The sequence below is a fragment of the Brachyhypopomus gauderio genome, chromosome 5, assembly GCF_052324685.1.
Source record: "Brachyhypopomus gauderio isolate BG-103 chromosome 5, BGAUD_0.2, whole genome shotgun sequence".
Lineage (NCBI taxonomy): Eukaryota > Metazoa > Chordata > Actinopteri > Gymnotiformes > Hypopomidae > Brachyhypopomus > Brachyhypopomus gauderio.
In genome coordinates, this window is record NC_135215.1 from 21,997,256 (window position 1) to 22,020,410 (window position 23,155).

Below are 23,155 nucleotides of genomic sequence, written 5' to 3' on the forward strand. Positions count from 1 at the left end.
GAACTGAGGTGGGGAAAAGGTAAACACAGAAGGGTAAAAACACGACAGAAGGGTAACCAAGGATGTGATAATCAGTGGGAGCAACTGACTAAAACCTCCATCTGTGTAAATGGTTCATTAGAAACCAAAATGTTAATGATTTCCATAAAACTGAAAAAAACACATCAATGTACTACATCACATTCATCCCATAGCTAATTCATGTTTACATCAAAATAGGGGTGCACGATATGGACTAGAATTGCGATGTGCGATAACATTGTTGGATATCCCGATATCGATGTGAACCACGATAAATTAAGATTAAAATACAGAAATGTAGTGTCTCTCTGAACAGCAGCACGTTAATTTGTTTTGTTTTTTACTGTGTAATGAATCCAGAATAATTCCAAATATTTTGCAGGTTTATTCAACAATAGATTCAATCTAGGTTTATACTTTCACGAGTGAGCGACTCCGCACACCTTGTTAACCTCCGCGAACGGCGGAAGCGTTTAATCTTGCCGTGTCACATTCTTTGCAGTGTTGTCCGAAACGATATGTAGGCCTAGTAGTATAAAAAAAAACACCCCTCAAATACAGGGGAATGAACTTTTACCTGACCAATTTTAATGTTGCTTTGTGTTTCAGGTTTGAAAAGTGCTGGAATTTAGGCTACAGTATTTGAAAAGGCTTGAAATTGTAACTACTTCGTTTCACAACAAATATCTGTCTGACTGAACAATTCTCTTGTATTACGTTAACATATACGAACCTCTTGTAATTCCAGGACGAAACATGAGAGAACGTGAAGACGTTAAGATTGGGCGTTTTGAAAATAAATATCCATTAAATAATGTGATAAAAAAGCGAATTATTTCGAATCATTTAGAGTATATGTATACATATTTAATTCAATAACGTGCTGGGAATTATTGAAATGGACCTTTAAAGTGACGTACAAGTGCTTGAATTCCACCTTGTATAGGTGTATGAACCCTGCAAACATGACTGTTCTCATTGCGCCGAGACGCGGCGCGCGAGAACTTTAAATAAATAATAACATTAAATAATGTGATAAAAAAGCGAATTATTTCGAATCATTTAGAGTATATGTATAAATATTTAATTCAATAACGTGCTGGGAATTATTGAAATGGACCTTGAAAGTGACGTACAAGTGCTTGAATTCCACCTTGTATAGGTGTATGAACCCTGCAAACATGACTGTTCTCATTGCGCCGAGACGCGGCGCGCGAGAACTTACAAAATTCGAGAGGTGCACGACCTCGTGAATCGACAGCGCGCGAGGCAATTGCACACGGGCGAAGCCACCGCGATTACGTTATTTTCGCCTCCCGGACCCTCGCGCCGCATCAAGTGTAAACCAGGCTTAAACCAAATCGCGTGTCTGATGAGCGTGTTCACCTCACTCCAGGGTTGCCAGGTCCTACAAAAGTTTTCCGCACAAAATCTGCGAGTGTAAGTTGTCGGCGGGGTGGGGGTTGCGAGTGTGAAATGGAGACAAATTAAGTATTATATCGCGATCGATTCTTAGTGTTGACTTGTAACTTCCGCAGTAGCCCAACTCAAAAGTAGCCCAAAAAACCGCACCCTGCGGCCCCAGAATTTTTACCCGCGGCTGGATTTTCAAACAAGCCCAATTTGGCGTGAAAACCGCGAACCTGGCAACTCTGCCTCACTCTGCCTCTTGCCTACTTACGTCACGTGATCATAGTCTGCAGCGCGAATAGCTCCCTCTATTGCTGGACGAGGATAACGCAATTTGAGTTTGCTGTTATTCAAGGAGTTATCATGGCTCTTTCGATGTGTTTATCGTGAAACTTCACATCGCGATAACGATAAAAATACGATTAATCGTGCAGCCCTACATCAAAACATGAATGTATATGTTGGCTGCACAGATTGTTTTCACACATACAGGTCAAAAATAGGTTCAACTTTAAAATCAGTAACAACTTTAGTAAATGTGCCGTATTTTGTCAATTGTGATTTTTACACCGCAATCAAAATTTGTCCTCCGCTTTTATCCCATCTCTGCAGTTAGAACACACACACACACACACACACACACACACACACACACGTGATTACTAGGGGGCTGTGGATCACACGTGCCCAGAACGGTGGGCAGCCCTAGCCCGGTGCTCGGGGAGCAGTTGGGATTAGGTGCCTTGCTCAAGGGCACCTCAGTCATGGCCTCAGGTCTGGAAATCGAACCTACGACCCTCTGGTCACAAGACCAGTTCCCTACCACCAGGCCATGACTGCCCCTAGTGATTAGCATACACAGATTACATTAAACTGGAACATTAAAGAGCAGGACAAAGGAGCACAGTAGTCTGATAAACAGTGCAGCTGTCTTCTACAAAACCTAACAAATCAAGGATGTGAAATCACTGTGTAATCATCCTGGGGGTGGTAGATGGTGCTGTCCTGTAAATATCAGAAGAGTTCCCCAGGATGCAAGCTAGAAAGAACTGACAATCTGGGACAGGGTTGTCTTCATTTCACAAGGATGCTAAGATCATTTGGAATCGGTGGTACTCTTCCACCAAACACAGTTGATGGTGCAGGATTATCACTGTAGAAGAATAGCCGGTGCAGTCCTATGGCCCAGTGTCTTAGCAGAGCAGCTAAGAAAATAAAAAAATGTAGACAGGGTTCCCACATCTTGGTTAACATAAAATTCAAGGACCTTTAAATGACTTTCCAGGACCAATTACCGCAAATTCAAGGACTGCACCTGGCAGCATTTACCTACTGTTTAATATACCCATGAGAACCCTGTTTACATTATTTTTGCCAGCAAGTCAGCCAGAAAATAAACAGAAATTTGACAAAAATGAGGTAAAAAATCTGGATATATACCTTGCAAAGATGTACAGTCATCTGAGTCTGTGTCACTCTCACTGCTGTCCTCCATTATGAAGCTGGGATAGCTCCACGCCATGCTTACAATCCCCTTTGTCTCATGCAGTAGTAGATGTGCAATCATCCGACCGTGACAGTCCATTACTATGACTTGTCCATCGTCTGTGCCAAACAACACCTGGAAAATCCACAGAAAATGATATGCAAAAGAAATAAAGTAAGAGTGTTGGTATTTATTAGCATACTTAACTAACCTGGGAATTCGCCTGGGAAGTTTGTCAAGCTGCACTATGTAGGATTTCTTGATTAAAACTGAAAGTCACATTCCTGAGAAAAAATTATGTGCTAAAATACTGTGAGACTTTGCTTCTAATAACGCTGGTAATTTTGAAAAAATATTAAAAAAACAAATAAAAAAAACAGACACAAGGACACAACCAGACACAAGGATGACAACACAGTGGAGCAAGGTTATACAGAGAAATACAGTGTTGACCATTGAGCTGATGGACTGCAGATTTATGGTAGATGAGCTGACGAATGATGATACCTGAGCTGAGCTTATGTTTCTTAAGATTGCAATGTGGCTATTGACTCATTTACACTACATAGGTTGTTGCATTTTTTTTTTGTTTATACAAAAAGAGCAAATCCATCCATCCAACTAGGGCTGGGTATCGATTCAAATTCCAAGAATCGATCCGATTCCGATTCTGAAGATTAAGAATCGATTTATTTCGATTTAATCCGATTTAATCGATTCGATCCGATTCGATCCAATTCGGGGTTTAGTGTTATTAAAAATGTATTTGAGCTGTTTCCTGACTATGTACAGAAGCAACATGTTAAAACTAGTATTATATCGATATTAATCAGCAAATAGTTACTGGTAGTTGGTAGTTACTGACGGCTGGACAATAAACAGAGGACATCTTTGAGGTGTCTATATCTGCAACAGTGGACTCCTACTGGGACACTAACCAGTGCATTATTATTATGATTGAAATAATTAGGAATTCACCCAAAAGCTGTTGCTACCAAATGCATTTTTATTTTAAAAGTGCTCACACTTAATAAACTGAAATTATAAAATGTAAACGTGTATTTTTCTTTAAAGTGTGAATATAATAACAGAACTGTCACGTTACGGTCCCCGACCCCTCCCTGTTGGGCGTGTGTTAACGTTGTCTTCGTCTACTCGTCTGCGTCTGTAGATCTCCGTGGGTGCGGGTGCGTCTTGTGATAATCCTCACCTGTGACTCGTCTCGTCATCACGTGGGGTTTATGTGGTTTGTCTATTTAATGAGTGTTCGCGCAGCGTCCTGTACTCGTCGTTGTTTGAGTCACACATGTTCTATGTAAATGTGTTTTATGTGCGCTGTCTGCGCTTTGGTAAATGTAATAAACGTAACGATTTGGAAAGTGCAAAGGATTATGTCTCGTCCATCGCCTTGCGCCCAACGTTACAAGAACATTTTAAACTTTTTTTTTACTGTAAAAACACTGGGTAAACTGTCAGTGACATGGACTAACTGTAAATAGTCACTGACACTGGATAAACTGTCCTTCTGCTTTTAGATTGCCGATTTGACTATCGTCGTTACCGTCACTGTCCGACGCCATGTTGTTTTACAGTTAGTTAGACCGAGCACGCCTGCGTGAATTCAGTGACGAGGCGGGTGTAAAAGTTCACTAAAAAATCGATCTTTGGACGTACGAATCGATTATCAGATCATCTTATGTGAATCGATTCTGAATCGGAAAATCGATTTTTTCAACACAGGCCTACATCCAACCATCCATCTTCATCTGAGTTCGGGTCCCGGGGGCAGTAGCCTAAGTAAAGAGGCCCAGGTTTCCCTCTCCCCAGCCACTTCTTCTAGTTCCTCTGGGAGGATACAGAGGTGTTCCCAAGACAACCGAGAGAAGTAATCTCTCCAGCGTGTCATGGGTCTTCCCCGGGGTTTCCACCCAGTTGGACATGCCTGGCCCAGGATGTCCAGGTGGCATCCGGACCAAATGCCCAAACCACCTCAACTGGCTCTTCTCTACATGGAGGAGCAGCAACTCTACTCCAAGCCTCTCCCGGATGACCATGGTCCGTACCTTATCTCTAAGGGAGAGCCCGGACACCCTGCGGAGAAAACTCATTTCAGCTGCTTGTATTCGCGATCTCATTCTTTCGGTCACTACACAGAGCTCGTGACCATAGGTAAGAGTCGGAACATAGATTGACCAGTAAATCGAGAGCTTTGCCTTTTGGCTCAGCTCTCTCTTCACCACAACGGTCCGGTACAGCGTCCGCAATACTGCAGACGCAGCACCGATCCGCCTGCCAATCTCTCGTTCCGTCCTTCCCTCACTCATTAACAAGAACCCAAGATGGCAATGTTTCCAGTCTGACTTACTGAGGGCCATGCGAACCAAGCTCATGCTCCATTTTTACAGGGACTAGCCCGTAGCAGTGGACCCTGTACCCTATACTCCCAGAGCACCCCCCAGAGGAATACACGAAGGACATGGTCGAATGCCTTCTCCAAATCCACAAAACACATATGGACTGGTTAAAGCGTGAAAAGCTGGTCCAGTGTTCCACAACCAGGACGAAACCCACATTGTTTCTCCTGTAACTGAGATTCGACCAGACTCTCTTCTCCAGTACCCCTACATAGACTTTACCGGGGAGGCTGAGGAGTGTGATCCCCCCGATAGTGCACACCCTCCAGTCCCCTTTCTTAAAAAGGGGAATCACAAGCCCGGTTTGCCGGTTCAGAGGCACTGCCCCCAATGTACACACGATGTTGCAAAGACATGTCAGCCAGGACAGCCCCGAAGCCATAAGGAACTTAGGGCAGATCTCATCCACCCCCCGTGCCTTGCCGCCAAGGAGCTTCACAACTACTCTGGTCATTTCAACCCGAGTGATGGGCTAACCCCCGTCCAAGTCCCCCAGCTCTGCTTCCTCTATGAAAGACATGATGTTTGGATTGAGAAATCCTCGAAGTATTCCTTCCACTGCCTAATGACATTCCTCCTGAGTTGCCTAAATCTTCTGCCAGAATCTTCTCGGAGCCAATCGAAAGTCACTTTCCAGGTCTTACCAAACTCTTCTCACACCAGAGTTTTTGCCTCCATGACGGCCAAAGCCACAATTCGCTTGGCCTTCCTGTACATGCCCATGGGAGAGTGAACCCATGTATCTCCTTTGGGATGTGCCAGGACGGGCTCCATGGGAAGAAACCCGACCACCAGGCGCTCGCCAAGGAGCTCCTACCCCAGGGCTGGCTCCAGGGTGACGCCCTGATCACCCTGATCTGGGCAAGGGTATCTGGGTCCTGTTATTTAAGAATTTCATAGGGTTTTTTGGATCACTCTTTGTCTGGCCCATCACATAGGACCAATTTGCCTTGGGAGACCCTAGCAATGGCATTGCCCCCGACAGGACCCTAGGATCATATACAGTTGTGATCAAATTTATTCAACCCCCACTGAAATAAAGTGTTTTGGCCAGTTTGACATTGATTTTGATCATTTCAGTCATCTTATTTACAATTATATCAAAGAGGCACTTATAAATTAGACAAACATAACATAATATTTATGATGGAATAACCACAAATGTCTTTACTGCGCTCACATCATTATCAGTTTTATTCAACCCCCTAGTGACATTATTTTTTAGTACTTAGTACAACATCCTTTTCCAGTTATGACAGCTTTCAAGCGTGAAGCATAGCTTGACACAAGTGTCTTGCAGCGACCTATGGTATCTTAGCCCATTCTTCATGGGCAAAAGCCTCCAGTTCAGTCACATTCTTAGGCTTGCGCACTGCAACTGCCTTCTTTAGGTCCCACCAGAGGTTCTCAATTGGATTTAAGTCTGGTGATTGCGATGGCCACTCTAGAATGTTCCAGCCTTTCATGTTCAACCATGCTCTAGTGGACTTGGATGTGTGCTTCGGATCATTGTCCTGTTGGAAGGTCCAACGTCTCCCAAGCCGCAGGTTTGTGACTGACTCCATCACATTTTCCTCCAAGATCTCCTGGTACTGAAGGGAATTCATGGTACCCTGCACACGTTGAAGCTTTCCTGTACCATTAGAAGCAAAACAGCCCCAAAGCATAATTGACCCCCCGCCATGCTTCACAGTAGGCAAGGTGTTCTTTTGTTCATAAGCCTGGTTCTTCCTTCTCCAAACATAGCGCTGGTCCATTGTCCCAAACAGTTCTAATTTAGTTTCATCTGACCACAGTACACTGTTCCAAAACCTTTGTGGCTTGTCCACATGACTTTTGGCATACTGCAGTCGACTTTTCTTGTTCTTTGGAGTCAGCAAGGGGGTGCGTCTGGGCGTTCTGGCATGGAGGTCTTCGTTATGCAGTGCGCGCCTTATTGTCTGAGCTGAAACTTCAGTGCCCACATCTGACAGGTCTTTTTTCAGTTCCTTAGCAGTCACGCGGGGATTTTTCTCCACATTACGCTTCAGGTAGCGCACAGCAGTCGCGGTCAGGATCTTCTTTCTGCCACGACCAGGTAACGTTTCCACTGTGCCCTTTAACTTGAACTTGCGAATGATACTTCCGACAGTGTCTCTTGGAATATTTAACAACTTCGCAATCTTTTTATATCCATTGCCATTCTTGTGAAGAGCAATAACCTCTTCTCTTGTCTTCTGGGACCATTCTCTTGCTTTCACCATGCTTGGAAACACACCAGTAGATGTCTAGAAGGAGCTGAGTATCACAGTCCTTTTAAATCTGCCTAATTGGTGCTTATCATGCTTGATTGCTGCTCGTTGACATCCACAGATGTTTTCAATACCTGTTGGAAAACACTGGAATGAACCTCTGTTCTTAGGAGTGGTAGTCGTAAAGGGGTTGAATAATTGTGTCAATGAAGAAATCACAAAAAGGCCATTTAATACTTTATGACAAAAAAAATTGATGCTATCTTAGTTGCATTTAGTTCTTTAACAAGTCCTTGTAAGATTTCATTATGAACACAATTACAAATGTGCACTGAATTCCATAAAACCCTTCGCAGCATTGGGGGTTGAATAAATTTGATCACAACTGTATATAGCACTTTTTATAATACATATTGTCACTAAGCAGCTTTACAAGCACATGGGTCCAGATCCCTAATGAGCAAGATGCTCGTCAGTCATGCCAGTGATGTCAGTCATGTAAGTCATGTCATGCCAATCATTTCAGTCCAGTCATTTCAGTCCAGTCATATCAGTCATGTCAGTCAAATCATCAAATCATTACAGTCATGCCAGTTATGTCAGTCATGCCAGTCATGTAATGCCAGGCTTTGCAGACTACATTCATACTTTGAATACACGGGCAGTCATGTTAGGCGTGCTAGGTGTACAAGGAGTGAAATAACAAAACATAGTCTCTGGCTCCCTCAATCTCTCTCTGTCAGTAATATACAGGCCCAATCATGTATAGACAAGTGCAGGCCTTCCTATACTGTTCACATAGATGCAGCCTTAGCCAGATGTGCTATTTTTGTGTCTCCCTTTCTGACACACGCAGATGTCATCACACTCTATCTGTAGAGCACACACTGGCCAAACCCAAACAGCTTCTTTTCACTTTTAGGTCTAAAGGACCTTTTGGGCTTCCTTTTGCCTATTGAGGCCAAAATGCCTATTGGTGTGTGAACCCGCCAATCGCCGCTTGCGGCTATATTTTTAAATTATATTTAGAATTCTTGAACCATTTAAAAGGTTTCTTGCAGTTTATTTTTTTCATGTTTGACCAAAGTTGTGAACCTATTGTTTTTGTAAGTTTTCAACACATCCCTAGTCAATGGGGGGGGCGCAAAAATATTCTCATCTACTAAAGGGGGGCACGGCAGAAAAAGTTTTGGAACCACTGGGTTAAAGCAAGAAAATTTCATTTGACTGAAACATTTTCTTGGCAAAAGACAATGCCAGCAATGACTGAAAATGTGGTGTAGTTGGGACACAGCCTCTTTTGCCCAATTCTACACAATAAACACATTTATAAAGTATATTAATCTAAACAGCCTGTGTAAGGAGAGAAGAGAGATTCTATGAAGCGACAAAATGAAACACCTGAGCAATAAATGTACATAAATGTTTATATAATGAAGTTATCTAGCGGTCCTCCTGTAGAAAATTATTTAAAGATCAAGTCAAATTTAGTGAATCCTGGTGAGTTTTAGAAGGTATGAAGCTCTCTAAAACAACAAAAATGACTTCAAACTGTTAAATAACAAAAAAAATGTAAATATTACACAATTCAATAACAATGAAAGAATATCAAAGGAACACGAATAGAGGTATAGGAATAGAGGCAGTCCACTGGTTACGACGTCGATCTGTTCCTACATTCCTATCTAAACCGATTTTCGGTGTATGTCAGAACATACGTACATACTGTACGTAAATAACGTACTGTATGCAGTTATCCTATCCTAACACCTATCCTGACGCCGTCCTGCTCGGTCCCGAGCCATGTAACCGTGTTTTCTTCCGCCATGCACACCAAACACCAAGTTCCGTTTACAACAAAGAACCGCTTAAGTCCAAATAAGGCTTTATACAGTAAATAGGAGATGTGTCGTAACCACGAAAAATTGTAACTCAGGAACCTCGTAACCCAGGGACCGCCTGTATGGTGTTTATGTTGATTGAATCGGAGCAATGTCTTTGGCATGACCAAAGTTGAAAACATCAACTGACCAAAACAAACTGGACTTAAGGCAGGAGGGAGGTAACTTTTCTATGTAATGTTTGAAAATCAGAAGGTGGGATGACCTGCAAGTCAATGAAATGACGTCACCGCCAGCACTGATGAGTGCCAGTGAGAGGATCATATTTCGTCCTCAAAACAGATAGCACACGTGTGGTTTATTATGATGATTTGACGGATTTTTTCCCCCAAAAAAATTCTAATTACGGAAATCCATCGTGGTGAAGGAGAACTTTAACCTGAGATGTTGATGTCATCCAGCCACATCATGCATTCACTCTGAACCCTCATGACTGTGGTCAATTCCAGACCCTCCCTTTATCTATGCTGCTATAGATAAGCTTTCTGGAGCCACATGCTAATCACTGGCACATGTACTATATATTTGGATGTTTAATTTGATGTTTACATAATTTACCTGCAATTTCTTTACCCCTTACATGTTTCTACAAAGACAATTCCATAAAGTGCCTAGAAAATGCTCTGGTTTGTCAGTGAATGTGCCAATGCCGCCAGAGGACACACCGATTCCGCCAGCGGACGTGCTGAGGCTGTAACCTACTTGAGGCCCAACAATCACATTGGAGAGACTGGTACACTGGTATTCAGGAACACTACCTGCTGGTCATCAGGGGTCCATATCCCACAAGTTATCCGACTCTCCAGATTAATCTCAGAAGACCAGTGGCGCTGACCACTGACAGAGCCCACCAGCACAAAGCCATCACGGTAGGAGATCAGTGCCTGTGTGCCATCGTGAGACCACGTGAAGTCACTGACCTGCATAAATAAGTCATTCAGTGTAATTCAGTAACTACAGTGAAACTCCTTAAATCAACAAACACTGTAGTGCTTCTTTACAGTATACTGCAAAGGTTATTGGGCAATCTAATTCTTTACCTGTAGCCAATAGGATGTGATGCTTTACATTCAATTCAAATTTGTAATCAACACATTCTTAGCATTAATGCCACTAAATTTACACCCACAAGTTAGCTAATGGTAAAATTGTGTACAAGATATAACGAAATACATCACATTTGCAGTTTTTCCTTAATAAAAAAAAAACTGTTCTGAGAAATGTCACCTGAACTTTTTATTTTAGTGGAGATGAAAACATCAGGTTTACATTTTACAATTGAATTTAAAAAGGTACACCAAACTTTTGCATAGAGTAATAGAGTACATGTAGAACTAATATTCTTAATTTGTGAAATCAGTTTTCAACAATCCTGCAAGCAAGTTGCACAATCATAAATGTCTGTTTAAACCAGGTATAAATCTGGCTATAATTTTAAAGCTTAGGCCACTTTATTAGGTACACCTGTTCAACTGCTCATTAACGCAAATGTTAAATCAGCCAATCACATCATAGCAACTCAATGCATTTAGGCATGTAGACGTGGCAAAAACAATCTGATGCATTTCAAACCGAGCATCAGAGTGGGGAAGAAAGTTGATTTAAGTGACTTTGAACGTGGCATGGTTGTTGGTGCCAGACGGGCTGGTCCGCGTATATCAGAAACTGCTGAAGTACTAGAATTTTCACAACCATCTCTAGGGATTACCGAGAATGGTCTGAAAAAGAGAATATATCCAGTGAGCCCCAGTCCTGTGGGCGCAAATGCCTTGTTGATGCCACAGGTAAGAGGAGAATGGCCAGACTGGTTCTAGCTGATAGAATGGCAACAGTAACTCCAATAACCAGTCGTTACAACCAAGGCATGCAGTAGAGCTGTAACGCGGTGAGTACGGGAACGTACACACCGCATGTAAAAACAGAGATGTGGACCCAAGTGCCGGCTCGAACTGACAGAACCAATAGCAGAGCTATTAGTCAGTGAGAGAGTAATGCGAGCACCCACAGCAATAATAACACCAACACAATGATGCGGAATATACAGTGGGGAAAATAAGTATTTAGTCAGTCACCAATTGTGCAAGTTCTCCCACTTAAAAAGATGAGAGAGGCCTGTAATTGACATCATAGGTAGACCTCAACTATGAGAGACAAAATGTGAAAAAAAATTGAGAAAATCATTTTGTCTGACTTTTAAAGAATTTATTTGCAAATAATGGTGGAAAATAAGTATTTGGCCACCTACAAACAAGATTTCTGGCTGTCACAGACCTGTAACTTCTTTTTTTAAGAGGCTCCTCTTTCCCCCACTCATTACCTGTATTAATGGCACCTGTTTGAAGTCGTTAACAGTATAAAAGACACCTGCCCACAACCTCAAACAGTCACACTCCAAACTCCACTATGGTGAAGACGAAAGAGCTGTCAGAGGACACCAGAAACCGAATTGTAGGCTGGGAAGACTGAATCTGCAATAGGCAAGCAGCTTGGTGTGAAGAAATCTACTGTGGGAGCAATAATCAGAAAATGGAAGACCTACAAGATGACTACTAATCTCCCTCGATCTGGGGCTCCACGCAAGATCTCAGCCCGTGGGGTCAAAATGATCACAAGAACGGTGAGGAAAAATCCCAGAACCACAAGGGGGGATCTAGTGAATGACCTGCAGAAAGCTGGGATCAACGTTACAAAGGCTACCATCAGCAACACACTACAATGCCAGGAACTCAGATCTCACAGTGCCAGACGTGTCCCCCTGCTTAAGCCAGGCATGTCTGAAGTTTGCTAGAGAGCATTTGGATGTTCCAGAAGAGTATTGGGAGAATGTCATATGGTCAGATGAAACCAAAGTAGAACTATTTGGTAAAAACACAACTCGTCATGTTTGGAGGACAGTGAATGCTGAGTTGCATCCAAAGAACACCATACCAACTGTCAAGCATGGGGGTGGCAACATCATGCTTTGGGGCTGTTTCTCTGCAAAGGGACCAGGACGACTGGTCCGTGTACATGAAAGAATGAATGGGGCCATGTATTGTGAGATTTTGGGTGCAAACCTCCTTCCATCAGCAAGGGCAATGAGGATGAAACATGAGGAGATCTGCATGGAGGAATGGGCCAACATACCAGCAACAGTGTGTGCCAACCTTGTGAAGATTTACAGAAAACGTTTGACCTCTGTCATTGCCAACAGAGGATATACAACAAAGTATTGAGATGAACTTTTGTTATTGACCAAATACTTATTTTCCACCATTATTTGCAAATAAATTCTTTAAAAGTCAGACAAAATGATTTTCTCAATTTTTTTTCACATTTTATCTCTCATAGTTGAGGTCTACCTATGATGTCAATTACCGGCCTCTCTCATCTTTTTAAGTGGGAGAACTTAATTGAAGAGAACACAATTGGTGACTGACTAAATACTTATTTTCCCCACTGTACAACACGCAAAGAAATACTCGATCAGAAGAACACAGGAGAAAAACCAAAACAACGCAGAAAACCTCAACCGTAGAGAGACTGGAGAAAATAATAAAGGTAACTCAAAAGACGAAGAAAACTCAACACATGAAAACTAAACTAAGGACAACAGGGGAAATAACTGGCAGCAGACAAACACCGCAATAAACAAAAAACCCTTCCCAAAGAAAAAGTATAACAGATAGGAAATATAACAGGTGGAGGAAAACTTGAGATGAGCCAGGGAACGGTGCAAGAGATAGGGACTCAAATAAGTAGCAGGGTAAAAATAGAGAGACAAAGAGAGAGGAAGGGGGGAGACAACAGCATCTCTGAATGCAAAACACGCCTAACCAAGGCGGATGGGCTACAGCAGCATAAGACCATACTGTCAGCAAAGAACAGGAGGCTACAATTCGAACAGGCTCACCAAAATAGGACAATAGAAGACTGGAAAAACATTGCCTGGTCTGATGAGTCTCAATTTCTGCTGCAACATTTGGATGGTAGGGTCAGAATTTGGCATCAACAACATGAAAGCATGGATCCATCCTGCGTTGTATCAATGGTTCAGGCTGGTAGTGGTGGGGCAATGTTTGGGGGATATTTTCCTGACACACTTTGAGCCCATTAGCAGGATAACGCGCCATGTCATAAAGCGTGAATAATCTCAGACTGGTTTCTTGAACACGACATTTAGTTCACTGTACTCGGCCTCCACAGTCACCAGATCTCAATCCAATAGAGCACCTTTGGGATGTGGTGGAACGGGAGATTCACATCATGGATGTGCAGCTGACAAATCTGCAGCAACTGCGTGATGCTATCACGTCAATATGGACCACACTCTCCAAGGAATGTTTCCACTGCCTTGTTGAATCTATGCCACGAAGGATTAAGGCAGTTCTGAAGGCAAAAGGGGGTCCAACCTGGTACTAGCAAGGTGTACATAATAAAGTGGCCGGGGAGTATACTCGGCTATCATTATTTTATTTATCTTAGTGTGTATATACTAATGTATTTCTGTAATGCCAATATTTAAGTGTCTTTTCACCAGTCTTACCCGTGTTCCCCGGTCATTTACTAGTTCTATAGACCAACGACCCTCGTATTGAATCCATACAAAAATCCCCCCATCTGCATCACAGGTGGCCAGCTTCTGAAAAGGCTCATTCCATCGCACCAAAACCACCTGCAATAAAGAACAACTCAGGTCAAACTATGATATCTTAAAAATCTGTCCATTAGTAATCTGACAAATTAACATCAGTTCATTTTTCTTCTTGCTTAATTCAGGGGCTTATGGTCTTAAGTCTTTTCTTTGGTATGTGAAGTCCTCACTGGAAATTAGATCAGTCTGCCAGCCTGAAAACATACACTTTTTGTCCCAGGAAAATCTTCATAGTTATTAATATATTGTTTCACTGTAAAGTGAAGCATAATTTTTATATCTGTATGAAGCCATTTCCACTGGCAGTTATATCCAAACCACCATTCAGGCAGTCATGGCCTGGTGGTAGGGAACTGGTCTTGTGACCGGAGGGTCGTGGGTTCGATTCCCAGACCTGAGGCCATGACTGAGGTGCCCTTGAGCAAGACACCTAACCCCAACTGCTCCCCGGGTGCCGGGCTAGGGCTGCCCACCGCTCTGGGCACGTGTGATCCACAGCCCCCTAGTAATCACTAGTGTGTGTGTGTGTGTGTACAGATGGGTTAAAAGCAGAGGACAAATTTTGATTGCAGTGTAAAAATCACAATTGACAAAATACAGCACATTTTTACTTTTACATATTTGCCAAACCAGGAGACTTAATTAATGTTAATGTATCTTTAAAAACAAAACAAACAAAAAAAAAAACATGGCTTAAAACAGATGGCAACATTAAAAACAAAAAATACTGAACTTACAGGGGTTGGACAATGAAACTGAAACACCTGTCATTTTAGTGTGGGAGGTTTCATGGCTAAATTACCAATCTTCATTAACTGCACATTGCACCAGTAAGAGCAAAGTGTGAAGGTTCAATTAGCAGGGTAAGAGCAGTTTTGCTCAAAATATTTTGGATGACATACCAGAGTTCAAAAGAGGACAAATTGTTGGTGCACATCTTGCTGGCGCATCTGTGATGAATATAGTGAGTCTTTGTGATGCATCAAGAGCCACGGTATCTAGGGTAATGTCAGCGTACCACCAAGGACAAACCACGTCCACCAGTATTAACTCTGGATGCAAGAGGAAACTGTCTGAAAGGGATGTTTGGCTGCTAACCCGGATTGTATGCAAAAACACAAAACCATGGATGCCCAAATCACGGCAGAATTAAATGTGCACCTCAACTCTCCTGTTACCACCAAAACTGTCCGTCAGGAGCTCCACAGGGTCAATATATACGGCTGGGCAGGTATAGCCAAACCTTTGGTCACTCGTGCCAATGCCAACTGGGGGTTTCAATGGTGTAAGGAGCGCAAATCTTGGGCTGTGGACAATATGAAATGTATTGTTCTCTGATGAGTCCACCTTTACTGTTTTCCCCATATCCGGGAGAGTTACGGTATGGAGATGCCCCAAAGAAGCGTACCACCCAGACTGTTGCATGCCAGAGTGAATCATGGGGGTGGATCAGTGATGGTTTGGGCTGCCATATCATGGCATTCCATTGGCTCAATATTTGTGCTAGATGGGCACGTCACTGCCAAGGACTACTGAACCTTTTTGGGGGACCATGTGCATCCAATGGTTCAAACACTGTATCCTGAAGGCGGTGCTGTATATCAGGATGACAATGCACCAATACACACAGCAAGACTGAAAGATTGGTTTGATGAACATGAAAGTGAAGTTGAATATCTACCATGGCCTGCAGAGTTACCAGATCTAAATTATTGAGCCGCTTTGGGGTGTTTTGGAGGAGCGAGTCAGGAAATTTTTCCCTTCACCAGCATCACATAGTGACCTGGGGCCTCACGTACGAACGGTGCGTATGCACAAAAACATTGCATACGCTATGTTTCATGCAAACGGTCAGATGTACGAAATGTGATTTGAACGTGAGAAAGTGCGTACACCATGGGTTAAAGCAAGAAATTTTTATTTGACTGAAAATTTTTCCTGGCAAAAGACAATGCCAGCAATTACTGACAATATGGTGTAGTTGGGACAAGGCCTCTTTTGCCTAATTCTACACAATAAACACATTTATAAAGCATATTTATCTAAACAGCCTGTGTAAGGAGAGAAGAGAGTCTATGAAGGAACAAAATGCAACACCTGAGCAATAAATGTACATAAATGTTTATATAATGGAGTTATCTGGGGGTGCTCTTCCAGAAACTTATTTAAAGATCAAGTCAAATTTAGTGAATCCTGGTAAGTTTTAAAAGGTATGAATCTCTTGTTAGATTCATAGATTCAATCAGATTCACTATCGCAAAAACATAAGCTGTAAGATTACCTGCTTTAAGTAGGTATGTTACAAAAAAAATTAAATATCCAAAAATGGCAAATTAAATCACACCACTGGATAGAGCTTTTAAATACAAACAGAACAACACCGTCCATTGGTTTAGAAATAAATAGGTTGACATTTTAAATGGAAGAAATGCACCTATTTTCTCCGACTGTATTAAAGCTAAATGAAAAAAAGTCTGTGATCGGTGGAGAGATTCTTCAGTATAAATAACCATAACTTCTATATTTCACTACAAATTCAAATAAAAATTGAAATGTAGTCACTTTATAGTATGGACATGACATTATAATATTCAAAATGAATGAACAAATGAATATTTAATTAGATCATTGCGCTGAAGCGCGGCACGCGAAGTTACAAAATTCGAGAGGTGCACGACCTCGTGAATTGCCAGCGCGCGAGGCTCTCGCGCACGGGTGGAGCCACCGTGATTACGTCATTTTCGGCGTGCGGACCCTCGATTATATGACTCTCTCACTGGCGCTCATCAGTGCTGGATGGATGACGGCGGTGTAGTCATGTTTGCGGAGTTCATACACCTTTACAAGGTGCAATTCAAGCACTTGTATGTCACTTTCAAGGTCCATTTCAATATTTCCCAGCACGTTAAACTTAATAAACTTAAATATTTATACATATACTCGAAATGATTCGAAATAATTCGCTTTTTTATCACATTATTTAATGGTGGTTTATTTTCAAAACACCCAATCTTAACGTCTTCACATTCTCTCATGTTTCGTCCTGGAATTGTTAACGTAATACAAGAGAACTGTTCAGTCAGATAGCTATTTGTTGTGAAACGAAGTAGTTACAATTGCAAGCATTTTCAAGTATTTTAGCCTAAATTCCAGCACTTTTCAAACCTGGAACACAATGCAACATTAAAATTTGTCAGGTAAATGTTCATTCCCGTTTTTGAGGGGTGTTTCTTTCTACTACCACATATTTCGGAGACACGGTCACTCGAGAAAGTATAAGGAGGGAGGTAAGTTTTCTATGTAATGTCCGAAAATCTGAAGGCAGACCCGCAAGTCAATCAAATGACACCGCCGTCATCCATCCAGTACTGATGAGCGCCAGTGAGAGAATCATATTTTGGCCACAAAACAGATAGCACACGCGCGTGTGGTTTATTATTATGATTTGACGGAATTTTCCCCCCCAAAAAAATCAAATGACGGAAATCCGTCGTAGTGACGGAGAACTTTAACCCAGGACACCCATGACACCTTCACCTCTGGCGTACGCATGTTTCTAATGTGTTTTCGTGAATTAGCGACACTTAGAGGTGATGCATTGAAATTACAACTATTAAGATATCCTTCATGCACACATTGTAGTAAGCCCTTATTGGGTAAAATAAAGTAAATTAATCAGACAATTTCACTGCCTTACTGAAATAATCATTCAACGTGTTTCCACTTAGCCTAGATTATATAAACATGCATTAAATGTTGCGCTGGAGTTATTGGGAGATGGCAGCGTTGGCATTACTGGAAGATAATGTTAATGGCAGAATTTGCCGAGAGCGCGTTTTCCGTGACCATTATGATTTTTTGGCCCATGATGATGAGTGGCTTATAAGCCGTTTCAGATTTCTAAGAACTGTCCTCGTGTTGAGTTGGGTCCAGTTTTGGAGAGAAAAACGCGAGGAGTTGCGCATTACCAGCGACAACGCTCAGCCTCCTGGCGACTGGCTCGTTTCAACGAGAACTGGCAGCCCGGTCGGGGATATCTCAGTCATCTCTGAGCCGGGCCATGCCAGCTGTTTTGGATGGGATCATCTGCATGTCAGCTAGGTATATAAAGTTCCCATATGAAGCGGTTGACCAGGCAAACATTAAAGCGCAATTTGCAGCGATATCCGGTTTCCCTAATGTAATCAGAGCGATCGACTTCTATGAAGGCCCCATCTGAGGAGGAATTTGCTTATGTGAATAGAAAGCACTTTAATTCCATAAACGTGCAAATAATCTGTGATGCAAAAATGTGCCTTACTAATGTAGTGGCACGTTGGCCTGGATCAACCCAATGATTCGTACATCCTTACAAACTACATGGTTGGGATAAGATTACAAGCTAGCAGAGTTTCTAGAGATTTATTCATGACTGCTTTCTGACATCTTGGAGATTGTCAAATTTTTCTGCAAGAAAAGGAGCTGATCAACAGGTTGAGGAGTGAGACAGCTCTGTTATGCAGTAACAATATTGCTAACGGTTGAGAAAACTTCACAGCTTTATACTTGACGCATCGCAACCGGCGTGAGGGTCCGCGCGCCGAAAACGACGTAATCGCGGTGGCTCCGCTCGTGCACTGTCGCTTCACGAGGTTGTGCACCTCTCGAATTTTGTAACTTTGCGCGCGCCGTGCTTCAGCGCAATGAACAAAGTCATGTTTGCAGGGTTCATACACCTTTAAAAGGTGGAATTCAAGCACTTGAATTTTTTTTTGGCATGGGGAGAACTTGTAGATAGTTTAATGCCTTCTCTAGTGGAGTTTGTTTGGGTTCTGGCGTTTTTTTGAATATCAGGATGGTGTTGCATTAAATGATTTCTCAGATTTGTTGTATTCCCACAATATTTCACCTCCATGTTGCACAGATAACACACGGCTGTGCTTTTATCCAACTCTTCCCTACCATCATGGTTTCTGAATCCAAAATGTAACCATACATCTGCAGGGTTGCCAACTTTTCAAGATCGCTTGGGGTGAGATTTGAACCTGGAGGGGGTGGCGGTGTAAAATGGACACAAATTAATTATTAAATCGCGATCGATCGCTCGCCAGTGGTTGGTGCCAGAGCGAACTAGTAACTCATTGAATCATAGATGTAGATCAGAGGTAAATTTTTTTAACTCTTGCTGCAGCCATGCTTAACTGATCACCCCAAGCAAGTGGCGGTGCTCGAGAAAAAAAGGATGATCTCGCGAGATAAAACGCGAGATGTTAAAACGGTACGCATATGCGGGGAAAATTGGCTAATTCTAAAGATCGATCTCAGGTTTCATAAATCGATATCGAATCATTCAAATGAAGATTGATTTAAATCGAAAGATCGATTTTTTAAACACACCCCTATTTGAAATGGAGGGTGGGTGGGGGTTAGATTGGGACCAGTAGTTCTGTTAGAGGGGTCAATTACTTTACTTACCTTATGGTGCCAGTATTTTAGAAGCAAAGGTAAATATTGAAAATCAATCAACATTTTATTTATAGTTTTCTATTTTTAAAAAAAGATCAATCAATTATCACTATTCACTTCTTTTACTTTAGAGCTTTCGTGATATGTTCGACTATCGATGATAATTAATCAATTAACAATATTATTATTCTTGCAAGCAGTCTTCTTGCTTGTTTATGCCGCTCAGACCATGCATGATTTGTACATGCCCCCTCTTTGTACGTTGCCTTCTTCCAATTGTGCAATCCAGCTGCTGAGTCAAATATAGTCTGAGTTTTTGGGAGGACTGAAGTGTCTTCATGCAAAACAATACGCAGAGTTTTTTAAGCATTCAGGCCAGGGTGGATATTGTATCAGTCCACCATAACTCCACCTCCTAGTTTTTTCTTTCAAGCAACCACAAGCCTACAGATACCCAACAAATAGATTAACAGAGAGCTCTTCAACACCACAAACCTGATGGCTCTTTTCTCTGTGCCTCACACTCAGCCTTACTGTGGGGATGTTCATCTGTCGGTCTCTGCTCTAATGTGTCCTCAAACTCTGAGTCAGTCAAATCTCCAACTGACCATGTTACGTTCTGTGACAAGGGCACTGCACACCCCTCGCCCTGCCCCAGGAACTGGCACTGGTTATAGAATCTCGCATATGAATATTATGGAAAAATCAATAACCTTTACAACCACTTATAAGGAATGAAAACCACATCAATACAGATATATTTGATATTAAAAATACTAATGACACAAGAACCCAATATCTATATTTTAATATTCAGATTTAGTTTGTGCACAAACTATTAACTAACAGATTATCATATTACATTTTTGAACATATTCATAAGTCTTTCTCTCCACGTTACAATCTTGACAACCATCTTCAGCTGGTAATTGGCTAAATGGCTAAATGTTTCTGTATATAGCTACAATTGGTTAATGTTTCTGTATATAGCCACCATGCTTTCTCAAAAAAGATAAAAAGCAAAATCTGTATTTAATGAAGATAAAATCGTATTGGGGTATTTTAGATGTTTTTACAAATGAAAGGAGGAAAGAGTTTTCAGAAATGTTCTCAAATTCCAATAGAAAAAAAACCAAATGTTTAAAATCAGAAACAATAACTTGTGTCTTGATTCTGTTAGCTTTTTAAGAATTGGGATATAAATTGGCCATAGTTTTAAAATATGCTTACCTCTAGGTGTGTTTATAAAAAGTATTTAGAGCCACAGATGTGCTGAATGATTGCCAGTTTTTCAAATCTTTATTTCAACACACTTGTGTTGTGTCTTGTGTTCTACGAGCATTTAAATATGTTAAATTAAACTTGTCAAAATGCAGGTTCTAATTGGTGTCCTTCGGTTTGAAAATGCAATATTGAATGCCTGTGAAATGTAGTTGAATGAAAGTAAAACGTCCTCTAAAATAGAAACACCTCAATAACGATGGGACCGATCCGATTCAATATCGGTACTGATATTGACGTAATTTAACGTATCGGATATTGGGCGAATGCAGCCGATCCACTTACCGATCCATTTTCCAGTCCGCAGCTTGAACTGGACAATAAACGCGCCATAACGCCATAAACGCACCAGTGATCCGGATTCCACAGTTTACCTTGAACCCAGCAGCTTCAGTCTGCAGCTGGCTGAAAAATGTCCATGATAATAAACTAAACAGTGATTCTCAACTGCTGGGTCACGACTCAAAAGTGGGTCCAGACACGTTCTGGGTGGGAACTTAAAAAAAATTAAAATAAAAAAATAATAGGCCATAAATATTAATTTGTGAGTAATATAATTATTTCACTCACCAGTGGCAACAGGTGATACAACAGCATAATTTTTTTATGAGTAAGGATTTTGTGTCATTGGAAAAATATCCACCATTTTCTTTTGAGTTTGTATTTTAAAAGTTAAACAATATGCTGTAGCTCCCACTCACATGGACGTCTGCCCATCAACAAATGCGGGAATCCGATCACCAGCGTGACTAGCAAAGCAGCGGAGACAGGCAGAAACTTTAGTGCTAAGCGTTAGCAAGTTGAAAATAGCGAAGCAAAAAATACTGGATTTTTTCCACATCTCTGTGGGACCATAAGAGGAAACTCTCCTTTATAACTGTACATAGTTTTAAGTCAATCAATTTTAATGGGATAAAAAGTCACTCATATGCGTACTAGGAAACTCGATAAAGTTAGTTTCACGTTCACATATTCAGAATTCTTTCTTCAATAACCAAGTTAAAAGTGCCAAAATATGCAAATTCTTATTTCTGGAAACCAAGACATCATCTACAACTTTGTTTACGTCAGGAATAGATGTATTTTTAAAAACATGTTATTTAAAATATACTCGTCACCACTGCAACGTCTAAGGGCGTACTCACACTAGGCACGGTTTGCTGGTTCCGTGCTGGGGCCCGGTTATCCCCCCTCCCCACTCCCCCTCCGGCCTGCACTCACACTGGCTTCATCAACCCGGCCCGAGCACGCTTACGTCACCACAACTTGACTTTATTTGGAAAAAAAGCGCGCTCGCACAACACTATGGAGTTCACGATTCTCTTTTTATTGTATTTTTGGAGTCGTTTTGGGAGTGCAGAAACACGGTGCAAGCACAGATTTATCGATAATTTAACACAACGATTGTCTGCTAATCGCTTTGCCGCTATGACTGTTTAACGTGAGCATCGCATCACTGACGTCATGTTTGAGTTCCAGCGAAATGAACCAATCAGACGAGGCACCAAGCGGGCCCGGCCCGGGCACGGATAGCGCTCACACTAGAAGCGAACCGTGCCCGAGTCCACATGAATCGTGCCCTGGCCCACCTCTTCAAGCGGGCCCGAGCACGGTTAACTGATCCGGGCCCGGGCACGGTTGGAGCGCTCACACTAGCCAAACGAACCGTGCTTCGGCAGGCAACCGTGCCCGGATCACAGAGCCTAGTGTGAGTACGCCCTAAGGCACTGTCTACAAATGACCTTAAAACGGATGCAAGTGTCGTTCGTAAAGGCCCCAGAGCACTGCCCACTCAGTTTTTTGCAATAATTTCAATAGCTTTTAAACGGTCCATCTCAGACCACCAAAGAAGTTGAATTACATTACATTACATGCATCCTAAATAACAACATACAACTAAAATAATGGGTATGTATGCCTTGCTCCAATTTGTGGTGGTCAGTTTTTGTCAAATTTTTCAATAGCATCATAATGATAGGTCCATCATAAGTCCACAAAACAAGGTTGTTGATTAGGATGACCTTAATGTACTATAGCTTGTTTTATGCTCTTATGATGGACATTTTAAAAGCTATTGAAATATTTGACAAAATGTGCACTTAATATGTATGTCACATGGTCCCGCCTCCCTCCTGTCAATCATGTTTTCTGTTTTGTTCTCTGTGTGTTTGTCTTTTATTTTGAAATTCCTAGTTGTCTGTATTCACTCCCCTGCCACCTTCTCCGCCCCTCGTTGTTGCTTTGTGGTGTGTCTTTTTGCAAGTACCCGTCACTGCAGAATCAAAAGTCCAGGGGGTGGAGCTGGATCTAGATCCAACTCCTCCCACCGTCCA

The 23,155-nt window shown here is 41.9% G+C and overlaps 1 protein-coding gene across 3 annotated transcripts in view; it reads right to left on the reverse strand.

Moving 5' to 3' along the window:
• Nucleotides 1-23,155, reverse strand: part of LOC143514834 (tubby-related protein 4-like) — a 51,453-nt gene that overhangs the window by 17,796 nt on the left and 10,502 nt on the right. For 2 of the 3 annotated variants that reach the window (XM_077006496.1, XM_077006497.1), the window contains exon 3: nt 2,872-3,052. In XM_077006496.1, the coding sequence (XP_076862611.1) occupies nt 2,872-3,052 (181 nt within the window). Of the gene's footprint in view, nt 1-2,871; nt 3,053-10,221; nt 10,384-13,988; nt 14,118-23,155 lie in introns of all 3 variants that reach the window. The other variant, XM_077006495.1, reaches the window with a different exon arrangement.